At 42.7% G+C, this 27968-nt stretch overlaps 1 protein-coding gene across 1 annotated transcript; it reads right to left on the reverse strand.

Annotated features, from left to right (window-relative positions):
* Positions 1–14489: 14489 nt before the first annotated feature.
* On the reverse strand, positions 14490–27357 carry LOC115648593 (p53 apoptosis effector related to PMP-22-like). Its single transcript, XM_030556407.1, has 3 exons — positions 26923–27357; positions 16497–16640; positions 14490–15591 (listed from the first exon to the last, which is right to left on the reverse strand). The coding sequence occupies exons 1-3, from the start codon at positions 27131–27133 to the stop codon at positions 15392–15394; spliced, it is 555 nt and encodes a 184-aa protein (XP_030412267.1). The 5' UTR covers positions 27134–27357; the 3' UTR covers positions 14490–15391.
* Positions 27358–27968: the final 611 nt, after the last annotated feature.

Below are 27968 nucleotides of genomic sequence, written 5' to 3' on the forward strand. Positions count from 1 at the left end.
AGCTAAAAACCATTTTGCATTGTAAGCTCTTTTGTCATAGTTGCCTGAAACTTTCCCCTTTAAGGCTGAAATGTTCCGTGTTGGGCCTCTGCTCCAAGGGGAAATCTTTTAAGCATGTTTCCTCAGCCACTACTAAGTTAGGACAGTGAAGAAAATTTCTGACTCTTTCTTGGAAGAGCTATGGCAAAAATCAACAGTTGAAATTTGACAGTTACAGTAAGGCATGGCTTGCAAGTATTGAGGAGCAGTGCATGTTTCTATGGGGAGAAAATAGGCTTGATTTGACTATGCTCTATGAATATTCTCAGCAGGCACAGTACAATATTTGGGCCTAATTCTCCATTGCCCGAATGTAAATGCTACTAATACAGATTACTCCATTCGCACTAGTGATAACCTTTGCTTCCATTTTGCATGGAAGACTATATAATGTAGTGGAGAATTGGGCCCCTCTGGGATTGGGGACTGTGCCTTTAACTGCTGACCATCCCAGGGAAAGACCCTGTGTGCAGTGTGCTGTGAAGCTGATGTTATATTATGCACCACCAGTTGGACACAGAATAAAGCAGATTTTCTGCAACCACCTTAAGCACTGAACACCATACAGCCTCCAGTAAAATACACATGTGTATGGCTAGATGCCATAACTCAGTGGTTCTCTACCAGGGGTATGCGTCCTTTTGCATTTTTATGTCAGATTCTGTAAGCACGTAGTTTTCAAGCGAGGTGAAACTTGGGGTGCACAAGACAAATCAGACTCATGAAAGGGGTACAGTAGTCTGGAAAGGTTGAGAGCCACTCCCATAACTGATGCATATTGAAATAGATCCACAGCGGTCTCCCAGTTTAAGATAGAAAAATCTTTTGGGCAATTGATCAACTAGTAAAAGGGCTCCACCTACTTCCGCACTCCACACCTCATCAAAATGTTCCTCTGGCTGAGAGAAGTGGGCAGGTGGCTGGGAGGTCAGCAATCCTAAAGTCTGTTCCTACCCTTTCCACTGCCAAAACCTGCAGCTTCACTGGTGACAATTTCTGCAGCATGGTTATGTATTATCAGAACAAAAAACTGCATCATATTGAAATGTGGAATTGCAGGGATGGCACAAACTACACTGAGTTTAATATAAAAATAAATATGACAGGATAACTGTACTAATTGTATTGTTTATTTTGTATTCATTAAGCTCTTCAACTTTTTCATTTAAATGGAATTGTCACAAAAATTCCAGTCTGCTGCAGAGCCCAGGGACCTTGTTGTAGATGTTAGAGCTGGTATTTTGCAGACTACACAGGGTGGGTCTATGAGGGAGGTAGATATCATTAGCCCCATGACAGATCAGGAATATGTGTGTGTCAGATTGTGAACTTCACCTTGTATTTGTGTGCCCCATTTCAGGGGCTGCACTTTGTACTGTAATTTTCATGTTGGAGTGTGATCTCTTAATGTATTGCAACCTTCATTGTAGATTAGAGCATCTATTTTATACTGTGGTCTTGACACCTAGTTGAATGATTGGGGCTATGAGGCTGTGACAGAAGCATCAAGGACCACCAGTGTTGAATGTTGCTTTCTACTGGAACAATGGGCTTTCTACCATTAAGGCCAAACCCATGACTAACAGGAGGGGTGAAATCAGACTAGGTGGGTGGGGCCTGCATTTAGGACTGCTTGTTGTTTTTCAAAGACACTTAACTCTCTAGTGTGCATTGTTAACAATAAAGTGTCTGAGGGTATGGCTACACTTACAGTTGTACGGCGCTGGGAGTTACAGCTGTCTTCGTACAGCTGTGTAGGGAAAGCGCTGGAGTGTGGCCACACTGACAGCTACCAGTGCTGCAGTGTGGCCACATTTGCAGCATTTGCAGCTCTGTTGGGAGTGGTGCATTATGGGCAGCTATCCCAGCATTCAAGTGGCTGCAACGTGCTTTTCAAAAGAGGGCGGTGGGGTGGAGTGTGACAGGGAGCGTGGGGGAGAGAGAGAGTGGATTTTTGGAGGTGATACTGTGTCAGCTCCCTGCCTTGCAAGTTCTAAGCACTGGAAGATACACAGCACCAACCTGCAATCAATTTAAAAGTTTTGAGCCCTTCCCCCACCCCTCTCTTATTCACTAAATGCAAATTATGCTCTCCTAAATAGCCTTCAGACCACATAAGCAGCTGCTCAACACGGACTCCCCCCTTCCCCTCTGCCATGTGACTTCTCTCTTCAAGCAAACAGCTGTGAACCTTCCAAAGCAATTCACCTGCCTGCCTCCGCTCGATCGAGCAAACAGGAGCTGTATTTGTTTTTTAGATAAGCAGCTCGGGGGAGCTCGGAGTTCAGCCATTCTTCCGGTTTGTTGTGAGCAGGCATTCTGGGATACCTCCTAATACCCTGGGGGCCAATAACAGCGCTTTTGGTGGCCACACTTGATGAGCAGCGCTGCATCACCAGCTCTGCAATCGTTACACCCCAAGCAGACCAGGTGTACAGCCAGCGCTGCAGCCAGGGAGTTGCAGCGCTAGATGTGCCTTGCAGGTGTGGACAGTTACTAAGTTGCAGCGCTGTAAACCCACCACCAGTGCTGCAACTCTCCAGCGTAGCCAAGTCCTGAGGATCAGAAAATATTTGGCTGCCTCTGTATGCCTTGCTTTCCTGGCAAATTGTCTCTGACGGGATTAATCGAGAAACCAGAGCTCTCACACCCAGGAGAACTGGGGGAATGTGGGCACATTCACACTAACAACTGCCTGCGCAATAGCGTGTTCACACTTGCGGCACTTGCAATGCTATTCGGAGTGGTGTGCTCTGGGCAGCTACCCCACAGAGCACCTCTTTCTCTTTCACAGCTAAGACTTGTGGGAAGGTGGAAGGGATCATGGGGCATCCTGAGTCCTGTCCCAATGCCCCATGATGCATTGCTTCGCATCCCAGCAATCCCTGTGCTTTCGTCTGCATTTGGCACCATCTTTCAATGGTTTGTTTACTGTACACCCTGCCTCTTTCGGGCTGCAGGAATGGATCCCGAACTGCTGACCAGTATGCTGCTCGCTCTGACTAACACATCATGAGTGGCAGTGGCATTCCTTAAATTACAAAGGTGAGAGGAGTATGACAGTGATCTCACCACACATAGTAGCTCCAACACGCGATCGCTTGTGGCATTCACAGAGGTGCTGATCACAGCGGGACACCGCTTTTGGGCTCGGGAAACAAGCACTGAGTGGTGGGGTCACATCATGATGCATGTTTAGGATGACGAGCAGTAGCTGTAGAACTTTCACATGAGGAAAGTCACATTCATGGGACTGTGTGATGAGCTCACCCCAGCCCTGCAGCACAAGGACATGAGAACGAGAGCTGCCCTGTTACAATGAGAAGCGCGTGGTGATTGCACTGTGGAAGCTGGCTACTCCAGACTGCTACTAATCAGTCACTAACCAGTTCGGCGTGGCAAAGTCCACCATGGGAGTCATGTTGATGCAAGTGTGTAGGGCCATTAATCGCCTCCTGCACCGAAAGACCATGACTCTGGGCAACATATGTGACATTGCACAAATGGGCTTCCCTAACTGTGGAGGGGCAGTAGATGGCACACACATTCTGACACCAGACCACTTAGTCACCGAGTACCTTAATCACAAGGGATATTTCTCAGTGGTTCTCCAGGAGCTTGTGGATCACCATGGGCATTTCACAGACATTAACGCAGGCTGGTCCAGAAAGGTGCACGATGCACGCACAACATTGACCTGTTCAAGAAGCTGCAAGCAGGGACTTTCTTCCCAGACCAGAAGACCACCCTAGGGGAAGGGGGGAGGGATAGCTCAGTGGTTTGAGCATTGGCCTGCTAAACCCAGCATTGTGAGTTTAATCCTAGAGGGGGCCACTTAGGGATCTAAGGCAAAATCAGTACTTGGTCCTGCTAGTGAAGGCAGGGAGCTGGACTCAATGGATTTTTAAGGTCCCTTCCAGTTCTAGAAGATAGGATATCTCCATTTATTTATTTTATTTAAATTGTAATGCCCACTGCGATCTTGGGAGACCCCGCCTATCCCTTAATGCCGTGGCTTATGAAGCCATACACGAGGCAACTTGACAGCAGCAGGGAGTGGTTCAACAACAGGCTGAGCAAGTGCAGAATGACTGTTGAGTGTGCATTTGGCCAGTTAAAAGCCTGCTGCAATGCCTTTATGGGAAGCTGGACATGGCCAATGACAATACTCCTATGCTTATAGCTGCGTGCTGTACACTCCATAATATTTGTGAAGGGAAGGGTGAAACTTTTACTCAGGGCTGGATCCCAGAGGCTCAGCACCTGGAGGCTGAGTTTGAACAGCCAGAGACCAGGGCTATTAGAGGGGCACAGCTCAGGGCCATAAGGATCAGGGATGCCCTGAGGCAGCAATTTGAAGCTGAAAGTCACTAATATTTGTTGCTATGCTTGGGATTGCACTGCTTCTAATGCTATGAGGTGATTGGTGCACAGGATGAAAGAAGGGGGCTTAGCATAATTGCATGTTGCTTTGCAGTGCTCTTTTTGCTTTCACTTAATAGAATAAAGATTGTTTTCAAACAAAAACAATTCTTTTATTAAAAAACATCAAAAGAAAAAACTCATCAGCAGGGGGAGGATGCGAGAAGGGAAGGTCTCAAGAAGAGGAGGGGTCCCAGGAAGGCTACAGATTTGTGTAAGTCCAGGGATCATACCCAACCTTCTCCTTTGGAGTACGATGCAGTAGGTGCTGTATTTCAGCAGAGCCAAACTGCAGAGGGATGGGTGTTGAGTGCAGTGGGTATCATAGATTATTAGTGTTGGAAGGGACCTCAGGAAAACATCTAGTCCAACTCCCTGCTCAAAGCAGGGCCAATCCCCAAATAACTCCCTCAGGGATTGAGCTCACAACTGTGGGTTTAGCAGGCCAATGCTCAAACCACTGAGCTATCCCTGGGAGGCCCCACTGCTAAACTGTGAGGAGGGAGGAGTGGAATGCTGTGGATAGAGAATGGAGCCAGGAGATTGATAATAGTGTGTTGGTAGTGTGGGGAGGGGTCTGTGTCTAAACAGATGGAGGTTCCTCAGTGCTGGGGCATTGATTCTGGAATGTATGGCTAAGACAGTCAGACTGCAGGTTCCCACTGCCCAAGAAGAGTGTCAGATGTGAAGTCTGTACCAGGGTCTAAGAAGCACATGACCCACAAGGGCAGTTGGGTCCACTCACAACAGTTTGTCCAGAGAGAAACTAAGCTAGATTATGGTTGTCCCATTTTACAAATGGGGTAACACCAAGGACTTGTCTACACTGGCATTTTACAGCGCTGCAACTTTCTTGCTCAGTGGTGTGAAAAAACACCCCCCTAAGTGCAGCAAGTTTCAGCTTTGTAAAGCATACACAAATCTGTAGTTGTTCCAAGACCCCTCCTCTTCTTGAGACCTTCCCTTCTCCCATTATCCTCCCTGCTGATGAATTTTTTCATTTGATTCTCTCCTCCAGTTGTTGTCTTCTAATAAAACAATTGTGTTTGTTTGAAAGCAATTTTCCCACAAGTCTTAGCGGCAAAAGTGAAAGAGGTGCTCTGTGAGATAGCTGCCCAGAGTGCACCGCTCTGAATAGTGCTGCAAGTGTGAACACACTATTGCACAGGAAGCTGTCAGTGTGAGTACACAACAGCGGTTTCCCTTCAGCGCTCTCTGAGCGGCACTGTAACTGCCGGCACTATAACTTTGCCAGTGTAGACATGCCCTCAGTCACAACACCTGTAAATTGGAGCTACCTACCTTTGTCAAGATCTCCGAGATTCAAGCACAGATGTTCTGTTGATGATCTGCTGCCTAATCCACTAGACCACAGTGTAACAACAACTACTGGAATAACCCTGACACAGGTCAGCTAACCAAGGACAGGAATAAAATAATTCTCAATTATTGGCACTCCTGTGTGTCACACTTTTTTTTACCTCTGTGCCTTCTCAGACATATCGCCTACATCCTCTGTGCCTTACTTATGCCTTCTATAAAATTGGGCCATTAACACCCATTCACTTTGTAAAGTACTTTGAGATCTACAAATGAGGAATGTAATGTACATACAAAGCATTATTTATTAAAAGACCCGGTCAACATTTTTCATGTGGAAAGTTTTCCTGCTAAAAATAGGATTTCATCAAAACTGAAATTATTCTCTGGAAAGTGTCAATCCTGATTTAGAGAGACAAAGTGGGTGAGGTAATATCATCTGTTGGACCACCTTCTCTTGGGGTGAGGGACAAGCTTTCCAGCCACACACAGTTTTTCTTCGGGTCTGGGAAAGGTACTCCCAGCATCACAGCAAAACACAAGGTGGAACAGATTGTTTAGTTAGCACATATTGTAAGGGACTATTCAAGGTACAGTGGCCCATTAACAACTTTGCAGTCATAGGACAAAAAGAGGGGGTTAGTGGGTTATAGATTGTTGTAATAAACCATGAATCTAGTATCTCATGAGGGCTAGTCTACACTGGCAACGCTAAAGCACTGCTGCGGCAGCACTCTAACGTGGCTTGTGTGGTTGCGACACTCTCTCCCAGCACTCTAAAAACCCACCTCCACGAGGGGCATAGCTCCCAGCGCGGCTCCCAGCACTGGTGCACTGTTTACACTGGCACTTTTAGCGCTGAAACTTGCTGCACTCAGGGGGGTGTTTTTTCACACCCTGAGCTAGAAAGTTGCAGCGCTGTAAAGTGCCAGTGTAGACAAGCCGTCAGTTCAGGCCTTGATTTTTAGTGTCTAGCAGAGCAATTAATTAAAGCTCACAGGTTCATCTTTTGAAGGTGTTGTGCAGGCTTCCTTTGAGGATGAGGATTGATTGGTCAGATATGGAGTGATCACGTTGTGAAAAGTGCTCATCCACAGGTGATAGGGTGTTTTTGTCTTTTATCATTTTCCTGTGTGAGTTCATTCAACAGCGTAGTGATTGTCTGCTTTCACCCACATAGTTGTTGGGGCATTTAGTGCACTGGAGGAAGTACACCGCATGTTGTGATACACAAGTATAGGACCCATGGATTTTGAAAGGTGTGTTATGGGGGATGTTGATCATTATAGCATTGGAGATATGTCTGCAGGTTTTGCATCTGTTGTTCTGGAAGGGACTGGTGCCATTTTGAGTTGGCATGTCCTGGTCTGTTGGGAGCTTGCTTCTGCTGATGAGTTTGGAGAGGCTGGGGGGTTGTTGAAAGGCCAGAACTGGGGGTTCAGGAAAGATTTTTTTCAGGATGGGGTTCCATGGATTGTAGTGTTTTGATGAGGTTGTAGGTAACAATTAGGGGTGTGCAGTCAGAAGGAGTTTTAATTCTGTATTGAAGTAGGTTCTCTTGGGGTATTTGGGTGGCCTGTTTCTTGACAAGATCTGCTTGTCAAGTGGAGTGTCCTCATCCTCAGAGGAAAGGGGCCGAGGTGTTAACATGCCACTCTACCTTGAATGGTCCCTTACATTACAATATATACTAACTACTTGTGCTAAATAATCTGTTCCACCTTGCATTTTGCTGGGATATTTGAAGTACCTTTCCCAGACCTGAGGAAAAGCACTGTGTATCTGGAGAGCCTGGCTTTGTCTACACTGCAGTTTATGTCAGCATAATTTATGTCGCTCGGGGGGGTGCATAAACACCCCTTGAGCAATGTAAGTTACACTGGCATAAGCGTGAGTGTGGACAGTGCTATGTCGGCGGGAGAGCTTCTCCCACCAACATAGCTAGTGCCATAGGCGCTGACTCTGCAGAGCACACACGGAAAAAAAAAATAGTGAGTGTCCAGCACCCACCAGCCACAGCTGTTTGGCAGCGCCCCCAAATAGCTGATGGGGGACGCCACCAAACAGCTGTGGGAAGGGGCTTGGTGGAGGGCACAGAACAGCGAGCAGTGGTTGGGTGGAGGCCTTGGGGGAGGCATGGAGTGGGGGCAGGGCCTCAGGGCTGAGCAGGGGTAGGGTACCCGCAGGGAAAAGAAAAACTCAGTGCCTATGGCTACCACCACTCACAGGGGCTGGAACAATTAAGCCAACGGCTTAGAGCAGCTACATTAGAGAGCCTACAGCGGCGTATCTGCACCAATGCAGCTGTGCCTCTGTAAACCTGTAACTCTTGTCTCTCTCACCAACAGAAGTTGGTCCAATAAAAATCCTTACATCATCCACCTTGTCTCTCTAAAATCCTGGGATTGGCATGGCTACAATAACACTGCAGAAAATCTTGATTTTTTTTTTTTCAATAAATGTTGAAATGAAAAATGTTTGTTTTGAATCTGCATTCTGCATCAAAATTACCATTTGGTCTGGTATGACACAAAATGTCAAAATCTTTTCAGCATTTTGTGTTTTGTGCAATTTTTTTTTACCTTTTCATTCTGCTTCAAAATAGAAACTATTTTCAGGGTAAAAATTCTGTTTTCCAAACAGCTCTATTTATTAATCCATTGTACAGATGGGTTAACTAACACAGAGAGAGTTCAAAGAGTGGTTTTACTCTGAAAAGAGACTGCATTAAAAAAATGTACCTCTTGCCCAACATGACTGCTCCCTATGTATATCAGGAGTCAAATCTACTGACTAATTCCCTTTTATTCTTAATAGTTTTCCAGAGCCAACACAGCTAAGAGGGAGTGAGCTGAATTCTATTCCTCTCTATGCATCATCAACAGAAATTCCAACTGCAGGGCCAAATAGTGCCCTCATTCACATCAGTGTAACTGAATTTAAGACCATTAGTTACACCTCTTTAGTCTCATTGTTCAAAGCAAGTGCAATTATTGGCACAACTGGCTGCAGTCTTTAATACTAGCAGGATGCATGCAAAGGAAATAAGTCTGCTTAACTTTCAGATCTCTGAATTAATTTGCAGCTGGAAAAACATTTTATTTGTAAATTAAGTCAGTTGCATCTGGAAATCATAATGACATCAAATTTGGAAGCCAGTAGTACCGGTTTTGGTCACTTTTCAGAATAGATCCCCAATATAAGTAATATGACCTTGAGGCACTATGTTTTAGTGACTTGCCTGGCTGTTCCGCCCACAGATCTAAGTTCTAGTTCCAACTTTGTCAGACTCATAAGCTGCCTCTGTGAACGGGATTCAGTGGTTTCAGTCTTAAGTTATCTGTGCTTCAGTCACTATATCTATAAATTGAAGCTACCTACCCTTGTAAAGACCTCTGAGAGCCACAGAACATGACAGTGCCAAGAACTTTATTACTCCTAAAAAAACAACAAGGAGTCCGGTGGCACCTTAAAGACTAACAGATTGATTTGGACATAAGCTTTAGTGAGTAAAAAAATCCACTTCTTAGAAAGCTTATGCCCAAATCAATCTGTTAGTCTTTAAGGTGCCACTGGACTCCTCATTTTTGTGGATACAGACTAACATGGTTGCCCTTCTGATATTTATTACTCCTAGTGTATAGATCAGCACTGATTCAGTAAGGCAGAAGTCTTGACTGGGAGTTTTATAGATGGAAATCCTGGCTCTGATGCTTATTTGCCATGTGACATTAGGCATCCCTTTGCATAATTTAGTGTGGGTCATCTCCTCCAGGTCTAACTTCAGTATATAACTCTTTGGTTGTTTATTTTGTTACTTTTCATTGTCTTTATTTCTTTGTGGCTCCAGTTATTTGCACAGAAAGCATAGGGCTAGATTCACAAAGATATGTAGATACATAGGTGACACTATGCATTGCCATGCCTAATTTTTTGTTGCCTAGAAAATCACTGGGTTTCACAAAGCCTGTATCAGAGGGGTAGCCGTGTTAGTCTGGATCTGTGAAAGCAGCAAAGAATCCTGCGGCACCTTATAGACTAACGGACGTTTTGGAGCATGAGCTTTCATGGGTGAATACCCACTTCGGCAGATGCATGTAGTGGAAATTTCCAGGGGCAGGTATATATATGCAAGCAAGCTAGAGATAATGAGGTTAGTTCAATCAGGGAGGATGAGGCCCTGTTCTAGCAGTTGAAGTATGAAAACCAAGGGAGGAGAAACTGGTTTTGTAGTTGACAAGCCATTCACAGTCTTTGTTTAATCCTGAGCTGATGGTGTCAAATTTGCAGATGAACTGAAGCTCAGCAGTTTCTCTCTGAAGCTGGTCCTTAGACCACTAAGCACCACTGTCTAATGAATGGGGAGAGAGAGACACCTCAGAATGGAATTCACACACTCGCACACAGCCAGCATGCTAGGCAGCTTTCCTCACCTAAGGCAGTTAATGAGAGATGCCAAGCCAAGGGGCATATGCTAACTCCTGGAGCTTAGGTATCTTGGTGCGTGGTGTGCACATGCCCAGAGGCAGAAACACAGGTGCCCAGGGAACTTTTACTACAAACAAATAGGTGCTGAGTGAGTTTATGTGCCTACAGTCTTCAGCAGCAGTTGAGCAGGAGTTTTGTGAATCTAAATGGGGCTTGATTCTGGGATTTAGGCACCTAACTGGTAGTTAGGATCCTAAGTCCTTTCGTGAATGTAGCCTGTAGTCTTTAGTAGGTGTGCTTCTTGGGGGCTTCTCTGTGTTGCAGCAGCCTTCATTGCCCCTGGGAAACCACTGCACCAGCTGACACCATGGCAGACTTTCTTGGATGAGGCAAGTGCAGAAGAAAAAATAACTTACTACACAAGTTCCATAAACCATTTTTTAAATAAATTGCAGTATACTCTTACACAGTGTATTTGGAACTCACTGTTTTACTTAAACACATGAGCTCAGAGGTTCCTTTTTACAGTTCATTTAATTGTTTATGTATGTATGAGTGTTTCTATAGTGCTCATCACCATACTACTACTCCCTCCTCCACTCCACCCCCACCAAAACATCTTTAGTTATCTGGACTGGACTCCAGTGCTTTACTTTATGTAAATTAACCACAGGTTTTTAAACTCAGCCAGATATTTTAATGAACTCTCTTATTAATGAATTGTTTGTGAATTTGTCCCTAATTTTACTAAATATGAAGAAAAAGAAAATCTGAGGGTATGTCTACATCTACAATTTTGCAGCGCTGGTTGTTACAGCTGTATTAGTACAGCTGTATAGGGCCAGCGCTGCAGAGTGGCCACACTTACAGCAACCAGCGCTGCAAGTGGTGTTAGATGTGGCCACACTGCAGCGCTGTTGGGCGGCTTCAAGGGGGGTTCGGGGCACGCGAGAGCAAACCGCAGGGAAGGAGACCTGCTTGCACGGGGGTTCGGGGAACGCGAGAGCAAACCGGGGAAAGAGACCTGCTTGCTCGGGGGTTCGGGGAACGCGAGAGCAAACCGGGGAAGGAGACCTGCTTGATTACCAGAGAGGCTTCCTCAGGTATGCTGCGATACCTGCTTATTCCACGGAGGTCAAGAAAAGCACTGGTAAGTGTCTACACTTGATTACCAGCGCTGGATCACCAGCGCTGGATCCTCTACACCCGAGACAAAACGGGAGTACGGCCAGCGCTGCAAACAGGGAGTTGCAGCGTTGGTGATGCCCTGCAGATGTGTACACCTCCTAAGTTGCAGCGCTGTAACCCCCTCACCAGCGCTGCAACTTTGTGATGTAGACAAGCCCTCAGTGTGGACCTAATGCTGCCACACTTATTCATGGGCATACTCATGAGTTGTCCCGTTCAAGTGAATGGGCCTTCTTAAGCGTCCACTTCTACAAGATAGCGAGTGTCCTTGATTCATCCAGAAATAGCTAGGAATAGCAGGTGCTCACACCCCAGGAATGCTTATTGTCTCCCAGGACTGAGATGATCCTGCACCATTGAAGCCTGTGGGAGATTTTCTATTGACTTCCTTGAGAGCAGGCTCTGGTCTATGATTACAGAGCATTCATGTGAGCAAGGATTGTAGGAGAGGACTTTTAATGTATAAATGTGTTTGAGGAAAACACCCAAAACAAACTTACATTCTCTTCAAGCCATTTGGGAAAATCTAAAAATCAACCAAACTGACCTAGTTGTGTACTTAAAATCTTGAATATTTTAAAAAATCTTTAATAAATAAATAAACCTATAATCAGAAACAAAGTGAGGTGAAGGATGGGAGAAAGAAGTCACACGTTCCCTACAATTGTACTAGCACAGTGCCTCTCAAACTTTTTTACTGGTGACCCCTTTCACACAGCAAGCCTCTGAGTATGACCCCTTCTTATAAATTAAGAATAGTGTTTTTATATATTTAACACCATTATAAATGCTGGTGGCAAAGAGGGGTTTGGGGTGGAGGTTGACAGCTCGTGACCCCACCATGTAATAACCTCGAGACCCCCTGAGGAGTCCAGACCCCCAGTTTGACAACCTCTGCATTAGCACGTCTCTAAAATTCATTGGGGATGAAGAAGGAGGATGGTTAATTAATGCAAACAAAGAAGAAAATCTTGGCTTATTAGCTGGAAACAGTTGTTAGATGTCTCTTGTTTACCTACTTCAGAGATCAACAGTCCTGGGGTCTGGCACAACATTATCAAATCAAAAAGAATAGGCGTACTTATGGCATCTTAGAGACTAACAAATTTATCTGAGCATAAGCTTTCGTGCACTACAGCCCACTTCATCGGATGTATGCAGTGGAAAATACAGTAGGAAGATATAGATAGATAGATAGATATACAGAGAGAACATGAAAAAATAGGGGTTGCCATACCAACTGTAACTTGACTAATCAATTAAGGTGGGCTATTATCAGCAGGAGAGAAAAAAACTTTTGTAGTGATAATCAGGATGGCCCATTTCAAACAGCTGACAAGAAGGTGTGAGTAACTGTAGGGAAAAATTAGCATGGGGAAATAGTTTTTACTTTGTGTAATGACCCATCCACTCCCAGTCTTTATTCAAGCCTAATTTAATGGTGTCCAGTTTACAAATTAATTCCAGTTCTGCAGTTTCTCTTTGGAGCCTGTTTTTGAAGTTTTTTTTGTAGAAGAATTGTGACTTTTGCTGATACAGACTAACACGGCTACCACTCTACAGACTAACCTGTCTACATTTTTTGAATAACCTCCTTAAACAGAATAAGTGAAACCACTATATTTGAAATTACCAAAATATATTACCATCATTTATTGAAAGTAGTTTATTATTAAAATATTTGCAATTGCTTTTTTCTGAACAGCTGAATTGAACATAACAAGCCATAACATTTTGCTTTTGTTTCCTTTCAAAATACTTCTGGAACTCAACTTGGTTTATATTTAACTTTATTTTTTGTCAAGTATGACAATGATTACAAAAACGTACAAAACACTCCGTAATTCTGAGCAACATACTTCTACTCAACCTCTCTCCAAGTGTGCACATCCACCTTTAGGTCTTGTTTTGCTTCAGATCTTTAGCTGTGCAAGGTATTTGCCAGACAGCATCACTATTCCTTGTTGTGTTTTGTGCTCGATGTACAACTATATATTATCATATTAATGGTACAGATTAATTTGTAAGGCAGTCCCCACCAGCTCTAGTACTGTACAGAAATAGAGGCAAATTTGCTCCTTCTCAGCAAGAATCATAAATGTAGTTGATTGTCTAGCCATGACTGAGATTATAACATGTACAATTATACATTTTCACCAAAAGCAAAAAGTGTATTACAAAACTACAATATAATACAAAATATAATACAAAATAGATTGAGCATTGAGAAAACTTAGTTTTAATGTATTTTAGTTCTGCTGTGTTCTGGTTATGTCTTATAGCTTATATTTTTGTACGTGTTTTGTATGTTATATGTATGCACACACACACCACCTACAGTATGGTGTCATGATAACTTGGAGTAAGTTATTTTATTTCTGCAGCCATGTGATATAAACCCCAGACCACTTGACAAACAGTGGAAGGATGTGACCGAGTGCATTTGCTTTGCACTTTTCACCACTTCATCTGTACCATACCCAGTAATACAGCTGTGCCAGAGCTACTTTCAGGATTTGCAACCTCTGAGCAGTTTCAAATGGTCACCCCTTAAAAAAAAAAATAAATAACCTGCCACAAAAAAAGTTTTCTTCTTTCTCCTCAAATGAAGATAAGGTAAAAAGTACGGACCTAAAATTACATTTGCTGCATCAATGAGGGATCCACAGTTTAGAGGGTTGATGTCAATGGTGTTGAGATATTAAGGTGATAAGTCCCTACTTTCTAATATGTCTATTAAATTTAGAAACACGTGTTATCCTACTCAGCTGGGATTTCAGATTATCTAGTGAAATGTGTGTAAATATATGCACACTCACACAGAGACCTGTGGTGCAAACCAGTGGTTCACATCATATGAGACCTTAAATTTGCTGTACTCTGAAATACAGAAAATCTATTTTAAATCACTTTTGAAACCTTTAAAGTTGTATTTTAAAATTTTCCTCCAAAGTTTGTCTGGTAGCTAAGGCAACCTGGTTTTAAAGGTGGAGGGATGTGAAAAATAGTACCAATTTAAAAACAAAATATAACTCTAAAATACTTTCTAAACTAACATCTCTAAAATGAAGCATAAAAAATACATGATGGTGTTTGATGGTTTGAAGGTTTTATTGGTACTCTTGGAATGATTAGTGTTATTCACTCATGGTTTCATCACATATGAGTACTGCAGTCTTCACAAACGAATGCCAATAAATGTTATACCAGCGCACAGCATTAATATTGTACACACAGACATTCACTTTATGCTTTTGAGGAACTTGCCATCTAACTGCAATGGTCAGTGGAAAAATATTTTAGGTTTCTAATTTCTCTAGATCCAATTTCTACTACTTAGTATTAGATATCAGCCCAATAATATGGAGGGGAGGAGAAATTCTTAGGAGACTTAGGATTGCAATGAACTTGCATAGCAAAAATTCTTCTTTTAGGATTAATTATGCTGGAAGAAAAAAACATTCTTTGAAAGATTTTTTTTAAAATTCTATTTCACTACTGACAAATTTGCAAATAAAACATAAAAACAAAGTTACCAGGAAGGGAATAAAAGAGCTCTGCAGTATTTCTGGTTAAAATCAGAATGCACTTCTGTTTCTCTTCCTCTGTACTTTAAGTACTAAATTCTTTTTATATATGGATGTCTAAACAAATGTGTGGAAGAGAGTGACTTAATTATCAGGAACTTTTGCATGTAGAGAGAGGCAACAAATTGACTAACCCAAAATCAATCCATATCGGATATGAATATGAAAATACAAACTTTCTGATCTTTCACCTAAAATTTCTCAAATGTTTGCTTCAGGTTGCCAAGCCTTTCTGCTAACTGAGCATCGGCACAAGTTCAAAACATTCTGGAAAAATAAGATTTTTTTTTCAGCCTGTAACATCCAATTATCAAAGTTCCTGTGCTGTAATTTTTAGTGTGTTTATATTTTAATTTATTCTTTCATTTTATGCAATGTGCTTTTCAACTCCTCTCTGGGGAAGAGTACTAATATGCTGGCTTGATGTTACCCAGCACCTCATCCTCCCAGTTGGGGAGACAGCAGAAGAAGAAAGCACAGCCTATTACAATAATAGTGCTGGCCCAACCAAAGCCGTATGCCCAGCTGAACATATTAGATCCCCTCATAGGGATGTCTTCTGTGAACTTCACTGGATAGATGACCAGGCATATGATCTGGAATACCGCTACAAGAAAGTAAAAATAAACAAATTGAAAATAAGTGACAATTAATCTCATCACATTTCCTATTCTGACTTTATTGGCAGATAGGTGCATTCCTCTCTCGGATATTTAAGGACTTAGCTGCAATCCTACAGTCAGATCAGTGCAGGTGTACCCTTGCATTCTTATAGAGGTCCATTGACTTCAATGGAACTCAGCGCAGGTATGAGGGCCTGCCCACACAGATCTGATTTCAGGATCAGGGCCTCATTCTGGAACCATTCTACACACAGATCTCTCACTGACTTCAAAAGGATGTTTTGGGTGCAAAGTGACTAAAGAATTGTGTCCTTGACCCTATGCTTGAGAAGAATTCAAACTAACACAATGGCAATGATGCTTAATAAGAGGAATGTAAATTTCTTTAACCAAGCATAGATGCAGAGAAGGAACAATCTGGACTAAAAGAATCAAATGTAGTAGTTAAAAATCATTTATTTTAGTATTTGCATAGCAGTTTCCATGGCAAAACATACTTGTGTGTTAGCAACATTGCTGCTGGGATTGTTTTGCTGTTTAGTTACTGCCACAGAACCATCAGAAAGAGTTCAAAGCCAAGCATTCTAGTTTACCTGTTTGCTTTATGTCTCCCCCATAATGTCACAACACCCACATTCTGTTTTAATTTTGAAGTGAAACTTGCATCCTCAGACATTGACCATTATAACATCCCTAACCTCTGAGGATGCAAACCAAGTATCACTTCAAAATTAAAACAAGTTTTTCTCATTCATGAAAATGAACCACAAACCCAATTAGAAATATGTGTGCGGTGGATATTTTTAGGAGAGGGAGGGAGGCTTTACTCCAGCTAGCAAGTATCAGATTTAGAACAAATATCAGTTTAAGAAGCAATCATCAGTCTTACCAACGACAAACAGCAAGCCACCGATTCCTCGCACAAAGTTGAAACGAAGTATATCAACGGAGAACGCAATAACTGCTAGGGCGAAACAAATGACTAGGATCACGAAGCCGACAAGGTAGGTGGCAGCTGCTGCTCTTCCCCAGGCTTGAAAGGAAAGGGAGAAACATGTTATACAAAACAGCACATGGAAGTCAAGTGGGTGTCATTCTTAGGTCTTTTGTTTGCTTTAATTCTTTCATTATGGAGATTCTGTCCCTTAAAAGCATACAACAGGGGTCGGCAACCTTTCAAAAGTGCTGTGCCAAGTCTTCATTTATTCACTCTAATTTAAGGTTTCGCGTGACAGTAATACATTTTAATGTTTTTAGAAGGTCTCTCACTGTAAGTCTATATTATATAACTAAACTATTGTTGTATGTAAAGTAAATAAGATTTTTAAAATGTTTAAGAAACTTCATTTAAAATTAAATTAAAATGCAGAGCCCCCTGGACTGGTGGCCAGGACCCAGGCACTGTGAGTGCCACTGAAAATTAGCTCGTGTGCCGCCTTTGGCACGCCTGCCGTAGGCTGCCTACCCCTGGCATGCAATATTGCTTTGATTTAGGACTTACATCTTATAGTGCTCTAACTTGCTGGTTCAAGGATGTGAAAAATCACCCCCCTGAGCACAGCAAGTCTGAGCGCTTTAAAGTGCTAGCGTAGACAGGCTCCCAGCACTAATCCTTTCATGGAGGTGGATTACCAGGAGCACTGGGAGAGCTCTTTCCCAGCACTCATGCGCAACCACACTTGCACTTCAAAGCGCTGCTGCGGGACCGCTCCCACGGCAGCACTTTGAAGTTTCCAGTGTAGACATACTCATAGTATCAGAAATGTAAATGTGGCTTTTAGGGAACCATAGAGGTCTGAGCAAAGACTAATTGTTTATTATCACTATTTATAGGGTGCCATAAGTATGCATGATGCTTTATAAGCACAAGAAAAAAGACAAAGGTTGGGATTTTCAAGAGCACTTAGCACTGGCCTAGCTCTACTCCCATTGAAATCAACATAAAGCTCTCACTGAAGTTAGTGGGAGGAGAGTTAGCCCACTTTTGAAAATTCCATTCATGGTCCATGAGCAAACAGACAAGAACGATGTGGGGAGGACAAAAGCAGAAAAATTAAGGGCTATCTTCCTGGGCAATGCAGTTTTCTGCTGGAAGCAAGAGATAGAAACTGTTTGACATCATGAATTTGTAATTACATTTTTAATTGATGAAGAAATGAGTAATGCTGTAATGGAGAACTAGCACTGTCTGGAAGGCTTATCAGAAGAAGTTAGGATTAATGTGAGATCTGAATAAGGAAAGGGTGACTGGTGTTCAAGTTAAAGGACTGTTAGGTAATAATGCAAGTCCTCACTCACCTCTCCAGCACCCGAGTTCGTGCGGAGTTGGTATGGGCACACAATTCTGTCAGAGACCAGACACCAATGCGTTGATCAACGGGCTCACACTATCCCAAAAGCTTTAGAATAAGTGTGGCGCCTTTATTAGGGGTGAGCATCAATATTTATACACAGAAGTAAACAAAGTGATTAACAAAAGATAATGGTCATGCATAATCAATCAAGATTTTACAGGAAAAGCAAGTTTAACAAGTAAATGCATAGAGATAAAGGCTAATGGCTACTTGAGAAAGGGGGTGTCATGAGTAGTTTGCAGGTCAGTGCTTTGTTCGATAAAGGGTTCAGAAAGGATTATGCAGAGACGGCCAGTCTGGGTGTGTTTTGGCTCCCAAAAGCTCACCAAAAGTTTAGACCCAACAGGACCCTATGCCCACATAGAGGGAATGAGAGATGTGAAGCAACCAATGCAGAAAGTTGTGAGTAGTCATAAAGGGAGTGGAAAAAAACACATTCAAGGAATTGGATTTTGGCAGCTTTATTCTGAACTGGAGGGAATGAAGTGAGAATTAAGAACAGAACTGGGTAGATTTGGAATAGTTAAAGGAAGAGATTACAAAGATTTGGACATGGGTTGTACCAGTAGAAATAGAAGGGAATAGGTGGCTCTTAAAGATGATGTAGATACAGTGCCAAAAGGACTTGGAACCAGCTTAGATGTGTAGGGAGAAGGAAAGTGAGCATTCTAATGACTGGTGGAGTTACCCAAACTTCCAATTTTAATTATTTTGATAATACCATATGGGATAAGAGGATGCATTCAAAGTAGACAGGTTCATGGGACCAGGATAGGTCTCAAGTATAACTTCAAGTCACTCAGAGGCAGAAGAAGAGGACGAAAAAGACATTCAGAAAGTCACCTTATTCCAGTAACCTTATTTCATAATGTTCTTCTCCATTTGCCACTGCTAAGTAAGAAATCCCATCATGGCAACAATGGGCATCAATGTCTGAGCACCAGAAAAATTACATCCCTCCCTGAAAAGCAACCTACAGTTCTCCTTTTTAAAATAAATGCTGGCTTCTGAACATTCAAATCCCATTATCTTTCCAAACAGTAGACACAAGCATAGGCAAGCATCATGCAAACAACAGGCCATTTCTTAACCACCAGGCCGAGTAGCTGACTATTTTGACTCTGAAGAGCCCAAAGATACTAATCCAAGAGTTCTGATTTTATAGGTAGACAGTCGTCATGCATCACCCTCCACCTACTCTAAAGGCTGGTTGCCTGCGTTTACACAGGATATTAAAACAAGGAACTCATGTAGGCCCAAATCCTGAGCCGGTCTTGTATAGGACTAAGGGGCATAGCAGAATACACAGGAGTGTTCCACATGGGCATGACCCAGTCCTGAAGACAGTCAGCCAGGATGTGGAGAAACTCCACAGCAGCCCTGCAAACTGGACCCACATTGCTGCTGAAGAAAGGAGGGAGTTTGTGCAAATGAGCTTCTGCCTGTCTGCATTCCTCCCCAACTACCCCTAGTATATTCTATCCCAGGTTGCCTATCCCTATGGCACAGGTGCTGAAGGCGGCATGCATGCTGATTTTCAGTGGAACTCACACTGCCCGGGTCCTTCTAAAAATGTTTAAATGTATTACTGGCATGTGAAACCTTGAATTAGAGTGAACAAATGAAGACTCGGCACACCACTTCTGAAAGGTTGCTGACCCCAGTCCTATCCCTTCCCTCCCCTGTGGAACTGATGCAGAATTAGGAATGGAGGAGGGGAACAGCTTGGTTGGAATTTTTGGTCTGAAACCTGCACTAATTCTTTCATACCAGATGTTGTTCACTGAAGCTCCCAATGGCTACTGTTCAAAGCTGCCACAGCCAAAGGATTCATTTACAAATCATTAGTCTAAATATGCTTAAACATACGATGGAATCAGCTCAAGAAAAAATGCTTCATGGATTAAACCATCTATTTAAACTATTTATTGGGATTTGTCATTACGAATAATTCACAAAACTGGTAATTATAAAAGTTCAGTAGAAAGCCAGATCTGTACACTCCCTGTCCAAGGGGAGCTTGGAATGTCAAGTACAAACATTCCAAAGACTCAAACAGTTTATAATTTGGATGGACTCTGACCAGCTGACTCTAAAAAAAATGGCATTGTAGGGGTTACACATGTATTGAGTCTCGGGGATCTCCTTATCAAATACACATACTTTACAAGTAAAATGCCTGCTGTGTAAGCTCAGCCTGGAATCCATTTGCTGTGAATTATTTGCTCAGCTCTGGTAATAATAAACCGGCAATGTATTTAGCTTTGGGAGATGTCTAGTGACAAAACTGCAAAGATTAGTGTCAAGTCCACTTTTATTTACTGTCTTCATCATGGCCGTCCTTATGCACACGCTGCATACCCGGTAGCATTCCCCTCGCTGGCTGCAGCTGCACCCCTCTCTTATCCGGCCCCTTCCCCGTGGTGGACTGGTGGGCTTCTCCTCACCCCCACCCCTGCCTCCTCCCTCCTCAGCCAGCCGAGGGCTCCAGCCTCTGGCTCTGCCGCCCCAGCCTCGGGGAGCCCAGAGCTGCACAGCACCTTTGTTGCGGCCTGGCCCACTGCTGCCTAGAGCCGAGGCCCTCCCTGGAGCCTGCCTGCCCGGGCCGCTTGGTCCCCGGCGCGGGATGGGCCGGGGCCAGGACAGGAGGAGCGAAACGTCCACGTGAGTCAGCGGAGGGGGGGGGGGGGGGACGGAGCCGAGCCAATCAGGGGAGGGGGGACTTAAAGTAACAGCACATACAGAGAGAAAGAGAGAGAGTGAGACTGGCTCTCACACCACCCAGATGCACTCTGCCTCTCATGAGTCACAGTCCCCCAATATAGATTGTGAGACTCTGTGTGTGTGACACTGTCACACAGTCCCCCAATACACAATCCTACACGCACACACAGGCTTTCTCACTGGCTCTCTCACATAAACTGACTCTCTCTCTCTCTCTCTCACACACACACACACACACACACACACACGTATTATTGTTCTTATTACTGCTTGGTACTTCCTGTCAAAATGCTCGTGGTGAGCCCGGAGTGGCAAGGGGCTAATACTATTATTATTATTTAGGAGGGCTGTGGGCTCTGGCAAGATGCAGCCCCATGTGACAGCACAAAGCCTACCTTAAGCCACCACTGCAGCGTCTGCTGCATACAAAGCTCGGTAGGTGTCAGCAGTTGGCGGGGGGGGGGGTGGCTGTGCCTCCTTGACACATTGGGTTCAGCGGCGCCGGCTAGGGACCACCTTCAGTGGAGCATAGGGGCACTGGTTTAATAATACTGCATAGGGACCCATAAATCCTAAGGACGGCCCTGCTCTTCATAAATAAAGAGGGAGTAAACAACATGATCGTGAAATTTACAAATGATGTCGTGGCCTTGTCTAATTTGGCCAAAATTTTTCTCTGATTGCTTCCACCATTTCATCACCACTAGTGGCAGCAAGAGTTGTCATATTAGTATAACTAGGATTGAAGATAGCTGTTGGTGTTTTTTGCCATTGTGTCATGTGGACTTGCTCTGAGCAGGATTAGACAACATCATGCTTGAAACAGAGTCGTACAGCCCTGTTTACACTAACACTGCTACTGTTTCTAACACTGGTGGAAATAATAGTGGGAAATGTTTGGCAAAACAAACCAAAAAACCCCCAGTGTAGATATGCCCTAAATGAGAGCATTTGACAATACCAAGGAGTATAGGGCTTGAAAAATGTACCAGATGTGTGTGAAGAGTCAATATAAAAATTAGGGTAGGAAAGTTCACCACAGAGCACCTGGTGAATGCCATTTTCACACACACACACACACACCTTCCAGATCTGAGAGAGAGTGCTAGGATTCCTTTAGGGTGCTTCCCTGGACACTAGCTGGAGGTCCTTCTTTCTGATTGTCTTCTGCCTCACGGTTGTCTGACAAACGTGAAAGACTCCCCCTGTCCGTGAGCTTGCTAAAAGAGATGACAGATTTTTGCTCTCTTTCCACCCCAGAGCCTTCTGACTGTTGAGTGGGCTTCAGCTGGTCCCCAGCTCCCAGCCTCTGTTTGTGGGGTCCTTTGTCTATCTCAGTTGCTCTACAGCAGAGGTAGGCAACCTATGACAGGCATGCCAAAGGCGGCACGTGAGCTGATTTTTAGTGGCATTCACACTGCCCGGGTCCTGGCCACCATTCCGGGGGGCTCTGCATTATAATTTAATTTTAAATTAAGTTTTTTAAACATTTTAAAAACCTTATTTACTTTACATACAATAGTTAGTTATATATTATAGACTTATAGAAAGAGACCTTCTAAAAAGGTTAAAATATATTACTGGTATGCGAAACCTTAAATTAGAATGAATAAATGAAAACTCAGCACAGCACTTCTGAAAGGTTGCCAACCCCTGCTTAGGTATAGCTTGTCTCATCATTTTCATGCTATTATTGCTTGGGCAACTTGAAGCTCTATGCCTGCTGACAGAGAGAGAGAAAGCTCTGCACCAGTTTCCATTTGTTCATGTTTGTAAGGCTAGTTTTGCAATCATAAGTGAGAGGTGTTTATTTGTTAAAGCCTCAATTCTGGAGAAACTGATGTATTTGATCCCCTTTTAGCCAGAGTTTTTCTTATTCAGCACTGGCAAATAGGTACTCATGATATGGTCGCAAAACCACCAATGCAATTTTGGGCTGCATATATAGAAGCATCAGATCATGCAGAAGTGAAGTAATAGTCTATTTTTATGTGCTCTGGACCAGGTTCACCTGAAATACTGTGTTTAATTCTGGACATCTCATCACCAGAAATACATTTACATATTGAACAGAGTTCACAGAAAAGCAACTAAAATTATTCAGGGCTGAAAGAATATAATTACTAGGAAAGATTAGAAGAGTTAGACCCATATACCCACATCTTAGCAAAGTGATTATTTTGAGAAGAACATAAGTCTACAGATATTAGAGGACTGCAAGCACCAAGGAAGGAGAGGAGTTATTTAGGGTTTCCTTACTAGAAATAGAATGAAATTTAAAAAGGAGGAGAAATTAGCCTGAATGTCAGGAAATCTTTTTGACAGTGAAATGTGTTCCCAAGGGAAGTGGTGAAAACTCTATTGTGTAGGACATTTAAAACTAGACTGAACAAAAACCCTAAAAGAACATTCTGTAGAGAACAATCCTACAGCAGAAGGTACATGGACTAGATCATTTAAAGTATCAGGACTTTTCCATCTATAACTTCTGATTTTATAAATCTCATTGCAATGATCAGTTGGTGAGGTTGTGAATAATTGCTGGTCTAATGGCTGAAGGCTGGGAATTGCTGATAGTGATGTTTGAGATATTTATTTTATATTATCATAAATGGCTGCAGGTTGTTTGGTTCAGCAACAGGGCAGCTGGTATGAAATGGGATCTTGTTGAGCAAATAAGGAACTCTAAGCTCTCTTTTGGTTCATTTTGAACAGGAATCCAAGGTAAAGGGGATTTTCTTGCACACATGGCAGATTAAGGTGGGAATGTCCACATCATGAGTGCAAGAAATGCAGGATTCAGAGATTGTTTTGGGGGAACTAGGATAGTCAGTTGCACCATTTATTTTATTGGTATGAGTTTTGAATAAGCCATGGCTACATCTGGAAATTGTACAAAACAATGCCCACTAGCACAACAATGGGTTGACACTGGGTGGAGGTCCTATTGTAGACAAAATGCTGGCAGCTTCCAGAGTCTATATAACCATTGTACGGTAGTTAAACATGCTGAAAAGCAGGTAGTAAACTGGTTTGGCAGTACCCATCTCCATTAGGATGCTTAGTCTGGTAACCGGCAGGAATCTCATATAATACTTCCTAGTTTCGGTAAAGCTATAGTACTTGATTTGGGTGGAGTTGGACACAGCAACCTTGATAGTGTCTCTTTTACTGTCATTTACCTTTGCTGAGCACACACTGCAAACTCCATTCAACTTTCCCTAAAGCAACCCTTGTATCATAAATCTGATAGAAATATGCACAAAGGGGTACAGTCAGGAGAAGGTAATATATCTATAACATTCCTACGTAACTCATCTGAGCTCCCCAATAAATCTACCAACACACTTGACTGAGAGCCTGGTGAATCAAAGTCCACTCAGTCTCCCAGCTACACTATTACTGCTACACATCCCCGGATGGACTTGACAAATGACTCTTGGAACTTGGCTCATGCTCATAAACTTCTAGCCTTTTCTTTTTTTTCTGATAAAGATCCAAATTAATGTTTCCATGTACTGTATGTATTTTTTTCAAATCACTTACTGTGAATTTAATAAATGCCAATGGATTATTGAAACATAACCAGCATAATTAACTACCCTGTTAGGTACTTGACTGTATATACTTTCTGTTAGAGGATGGTAATTCCTATCTAAAATAATGTGAGGCTAAGAACCTTAAAAAAACAAAAACATTTATCTAGAATCAAGAGGACATTCCCACCCACAAATATTGGGTCTAAACCTATAAGCCCTTACCAGTAATATATCAAACACATTATATCTGAATAGCACAGACCACTAGACACAAAAGGAGGATTATTAATCCAGCAGCATTCTGGGCTAAATAACCAAAATTAAAAATGCAGTGCAATGCATCAGTTTTTTTATGTAGTATATTGGTAACATGCACATGCTGGCACTCAGGAGCTTCCTGGCCTCAAATCAGAATAATTCTCAGTTAAAACAAACTCTCTTTCCAGTTACAAGCTGACCCCTGCTCTTCTTTTTATCTTTCCACCCTTTGGCCATTGTGGGACATCAGATCCCCAGGTTTCAGACATCCATTAAGAAGCAGTTCAATTTAGGAACTATTCCAACATGAAGATTCCCCCTTCCCCCACCTAGAGAGCATGGTTTAGTTTAATCTCCTCTAATCAGCATGCAATGGACATGCAGATACTTGATTAAGAAGCTGATTCCAATGTAGCTTTATATTAATGAGGGGATCCACCTTGAAGCTTTCTTTTCTTATCACTGGGAAAGGAACAGAATAGGATGGAGTAATTAGATTATAGAGTTATGCATCTAGATTAACAGATTTATTTTTAAACTGCAGCAGCCCTGTGCATGCCTATTTTGAGTTAAGTTTCTTAGCATTTTTTATTAAAAATAAAATAACATGTTGTATATTGGTATGTTAAGCAAATCAAACCATGGCCTGACATGTTATGTCCTTTGACCAGATGTAGATACTATTTGAACAGAATAATTTTGACAGTAAAGCATTAACCTCATCAAGATTATTCAACGGACAAAGTTAAATTGGTTAAAATAACCTGTCGGTAATTAAGGCTATTCTTCATTTATAACAGCTGTAGGAACAACTGTTCTTTAGCAAAACAGCAGAATGTGGCCCTTCCCCCAAACTCCTGGTTTTCTGGGGTGAAATATGAAACAGTTTATCAATATGTCATATAGCACTTAATCTACACAGCGTCTATTGAGAGAAACCTATGTGCAGTAAATGTGCTGTGTTAGCCTTTCTTCCCTTTGTCGGGAGGGTCTGGGAACATGGAGTTACTTTCTGATGGTAGCCAAATTCCTCCCACATGAGAATAAAACCTAGAAACATCATCAAGGTAAAAATTATGCTGTTGCTCTCACAGTGAGTTCTGCATTTTGCTTGCAGGCAAGTGCCATAATGGAAAACTACTAACAGACATTAATGCTTCCATCCACACAACACATACAGTATCCCAAATGGTTTATCCTCTGTGTCCTCACTTCTGATACCCATTTTAAATCCAGTATAATCCAAGGTTTCTGAGTTTCCAGATCATTTTGGATGTTTATCAGCTTGATACGATCACTGTATCTGTTCCTCCTCCACTAAGTAGCTGTAAAAGAACCAATATGTACAAAGAACAGCCTCTGCCTTTTATGGACAAAAAATATATTCCATTTTTCCTATTCTCATCCTCCCAAGCTTCCCCAGTCCAGTGCATTTCAATTAAGTTTTGAAGGTGTGTCTCTATATTTGACCCTAAATGTTTCATTATATAAAACAACAAATGTAATCAGCAAGTACTTTGGCAGCTACTATTGGCAAAGGCCATACCCTGAGAATATGTGGTGAGAGTATTAAGAGGAGGCAGCAGAACCGAACATAATTTACTCACATTTTTAGCCACTTTGAAAATATGTATACATTAGCCTCCTGATTTAGTTTCTGATTTTTCAGCTGCTTCATATAGTGACTTCCTTTTCTATAATATACATATGTTTATCAATTAAATACCATTTTCTTTCCATGCTCAAAACACATTTCACTCTATTTGAAATCACAGGTTGAGAGGCACAAAAGCAGCAGAATTTCTCTAGTCCAGAAGGGGTAGACTCCTGTTTCCCTCACTCCCTCCAGAGTACAATGAGGAGGGTAGTTAAGATCTAGTGCAGGAATGGCACTCCAGAGGCTGGGCATGTGTGCTGTGCTAGCAATGGCCAGCATTTATCAACACACTCATCAGAGGGCAAAGAGGTTGATGACTTCAAGGAGTCTCATGTAGGTCACAAATAGTGCTCGTAGGGAGCCAGCAATAAAGGAGAGAAGGCATGCAAAGAGCCAGATCTGTTAACTTGATTTTAAAAGACCCCATCCAGTTGCTTAATGTTGGACTGACAGGGAAGCCTGTTCAAAAGCCACCAGAGGCAGATAAGGCCTGGTTTTCTGTGTAACTATTAACCAGGAAACGCTGTTAATGCTAGTCCTGCAAACACCAACCTGTCCTGAACCCCTCATTAACCAGCCACATGAGGGGAACAATTGGACCCTTCCTAAGTGAGGAAAGAGGTCATTTTGCTAACGGCGATTGGTAGGAGGCAAAGTTATTTTGCTAATAAAGATGGCACAAATTTACAGCTGTCAAATATTGGCAGGGATAACTGGGGTGGTTGGAGTAGGTTGAGCTCAGGCATGGGGCCTGGACTCTGACGCCCCACTGCAAACACTTACAGTAATCCATGAGGGACTGGCATTGCCAGTTGAGGTCATTTTCCCATCGGGTGCAGGTCTCCCATAATGACGCTTGGTGCTCGTAGGGCGCTGACTCCGATTCCAGCCAGCCCCGGCCGGACAGCGCAATGATGCCCAAGATGATAGCTAAGCCCAGGAGAAGGGGCAGGAGCCACCTGCATCTCCAGCAGGCAAGGGTACACGTCGCCATCTCATGCAGCAGTCAGGGCCTTCAGCAGAGAATGAGTGCACAAGCCTGAGAGCTCTTTCTGGATTCTGCAGGGGGAGGTGTTGTGAGAGAGAGTGTGTGTGAGAGAGAGAGCTGCTTTTTAATCAGCAGAAAGGCACTAAGGGAGGAGAAAGCCCCACCTAGATTCCAGTGACTAAGAGCAGCAGCAGCAGTAACCTGTTGAGCCAGAGAGGAGCTGCAGGGCTGGGCTAAAAGCTGCCTTGCTGCTCTGTTCCTTTTCCCTGGCTGCTAAACAAATCATGGTTCCAGTTACACTCCCTAGTCTAGGCACTTAACCCTTTCCTAGCTGGCACTGCCCAGCGTAAAATGCAGCTCACACATTCACAAGTCCTTTTTTCAGTACATGAAGATTTGGGGCTGTCCTAGGCTGTGAGAAAGTGAAATTTCATAAAATATGCGATATTTAAAATCTCATTAAAAGGCACTACAAAAAGCATTCTGTAGTGGTGCTGATCAAAATGTTTGATGTAAAAAATATTTACTATAAAATCAGCCTTTATTTTTGGCCAGTGAATCAGCCCCAAACTGATCCTGAATTTCTTTTAACACTGTCATTATTCATAATTATTTCCCATAATTATTTCAAGTATTAGTTTCCAACCTGTAAATTGGATCATGAACTGATCACTTTAACTCTTCACTGTATTCATACTATGGCCACGTCTACACTACAGCATAAAATCGAAATTATTAAAACCGGTTTTATAAAACTGGTTTTATAAAATCGATTTTACGCGTCCACACTAGGGCACATTAATTCGGTGGTTTGCGTCCATGGTCCTAGGCTACCATCGAT

This window comes from Gopherus evgoodei, chromosome 3, assembly GCF_007399415.2.
Source record: "Gopherus evgoodei ecotype Sinaloan lineage chromosome 3, rGopEvg1_v1.p, whole genome shotgun sequence".
NCBI lineage: Eukaryota > Metazoa > Chordata > Testudines > Testudinidae > Gopherus > Gopherus evgoodei.

Bases quoted from the DNA above. Each gene is read 5' to 3' on its own strand.
- LOC115648593 (XM_030556407.1), bottom strand. From the start codon at position 27,133: ATGGCGACGTGTACCCTTGCCTGCTGGAGATGCAGGTGGCTCCTGCCC. The intron at 16,641-26,922 runs GTAAGTGTTTGC...TTTCCTTTCAAG, and splicing joins CCAGTCCCTCATGGATTACT to CCTGGGGAAGAGCAGCAGCT. The intron at 15,592-16,496 runs GTAAGACTGATG...ACTTTCTTGTAG, and splicing joins TGGCTTGCTGTTTGTCGTTG to CGGTATTCCAGATCATATGC.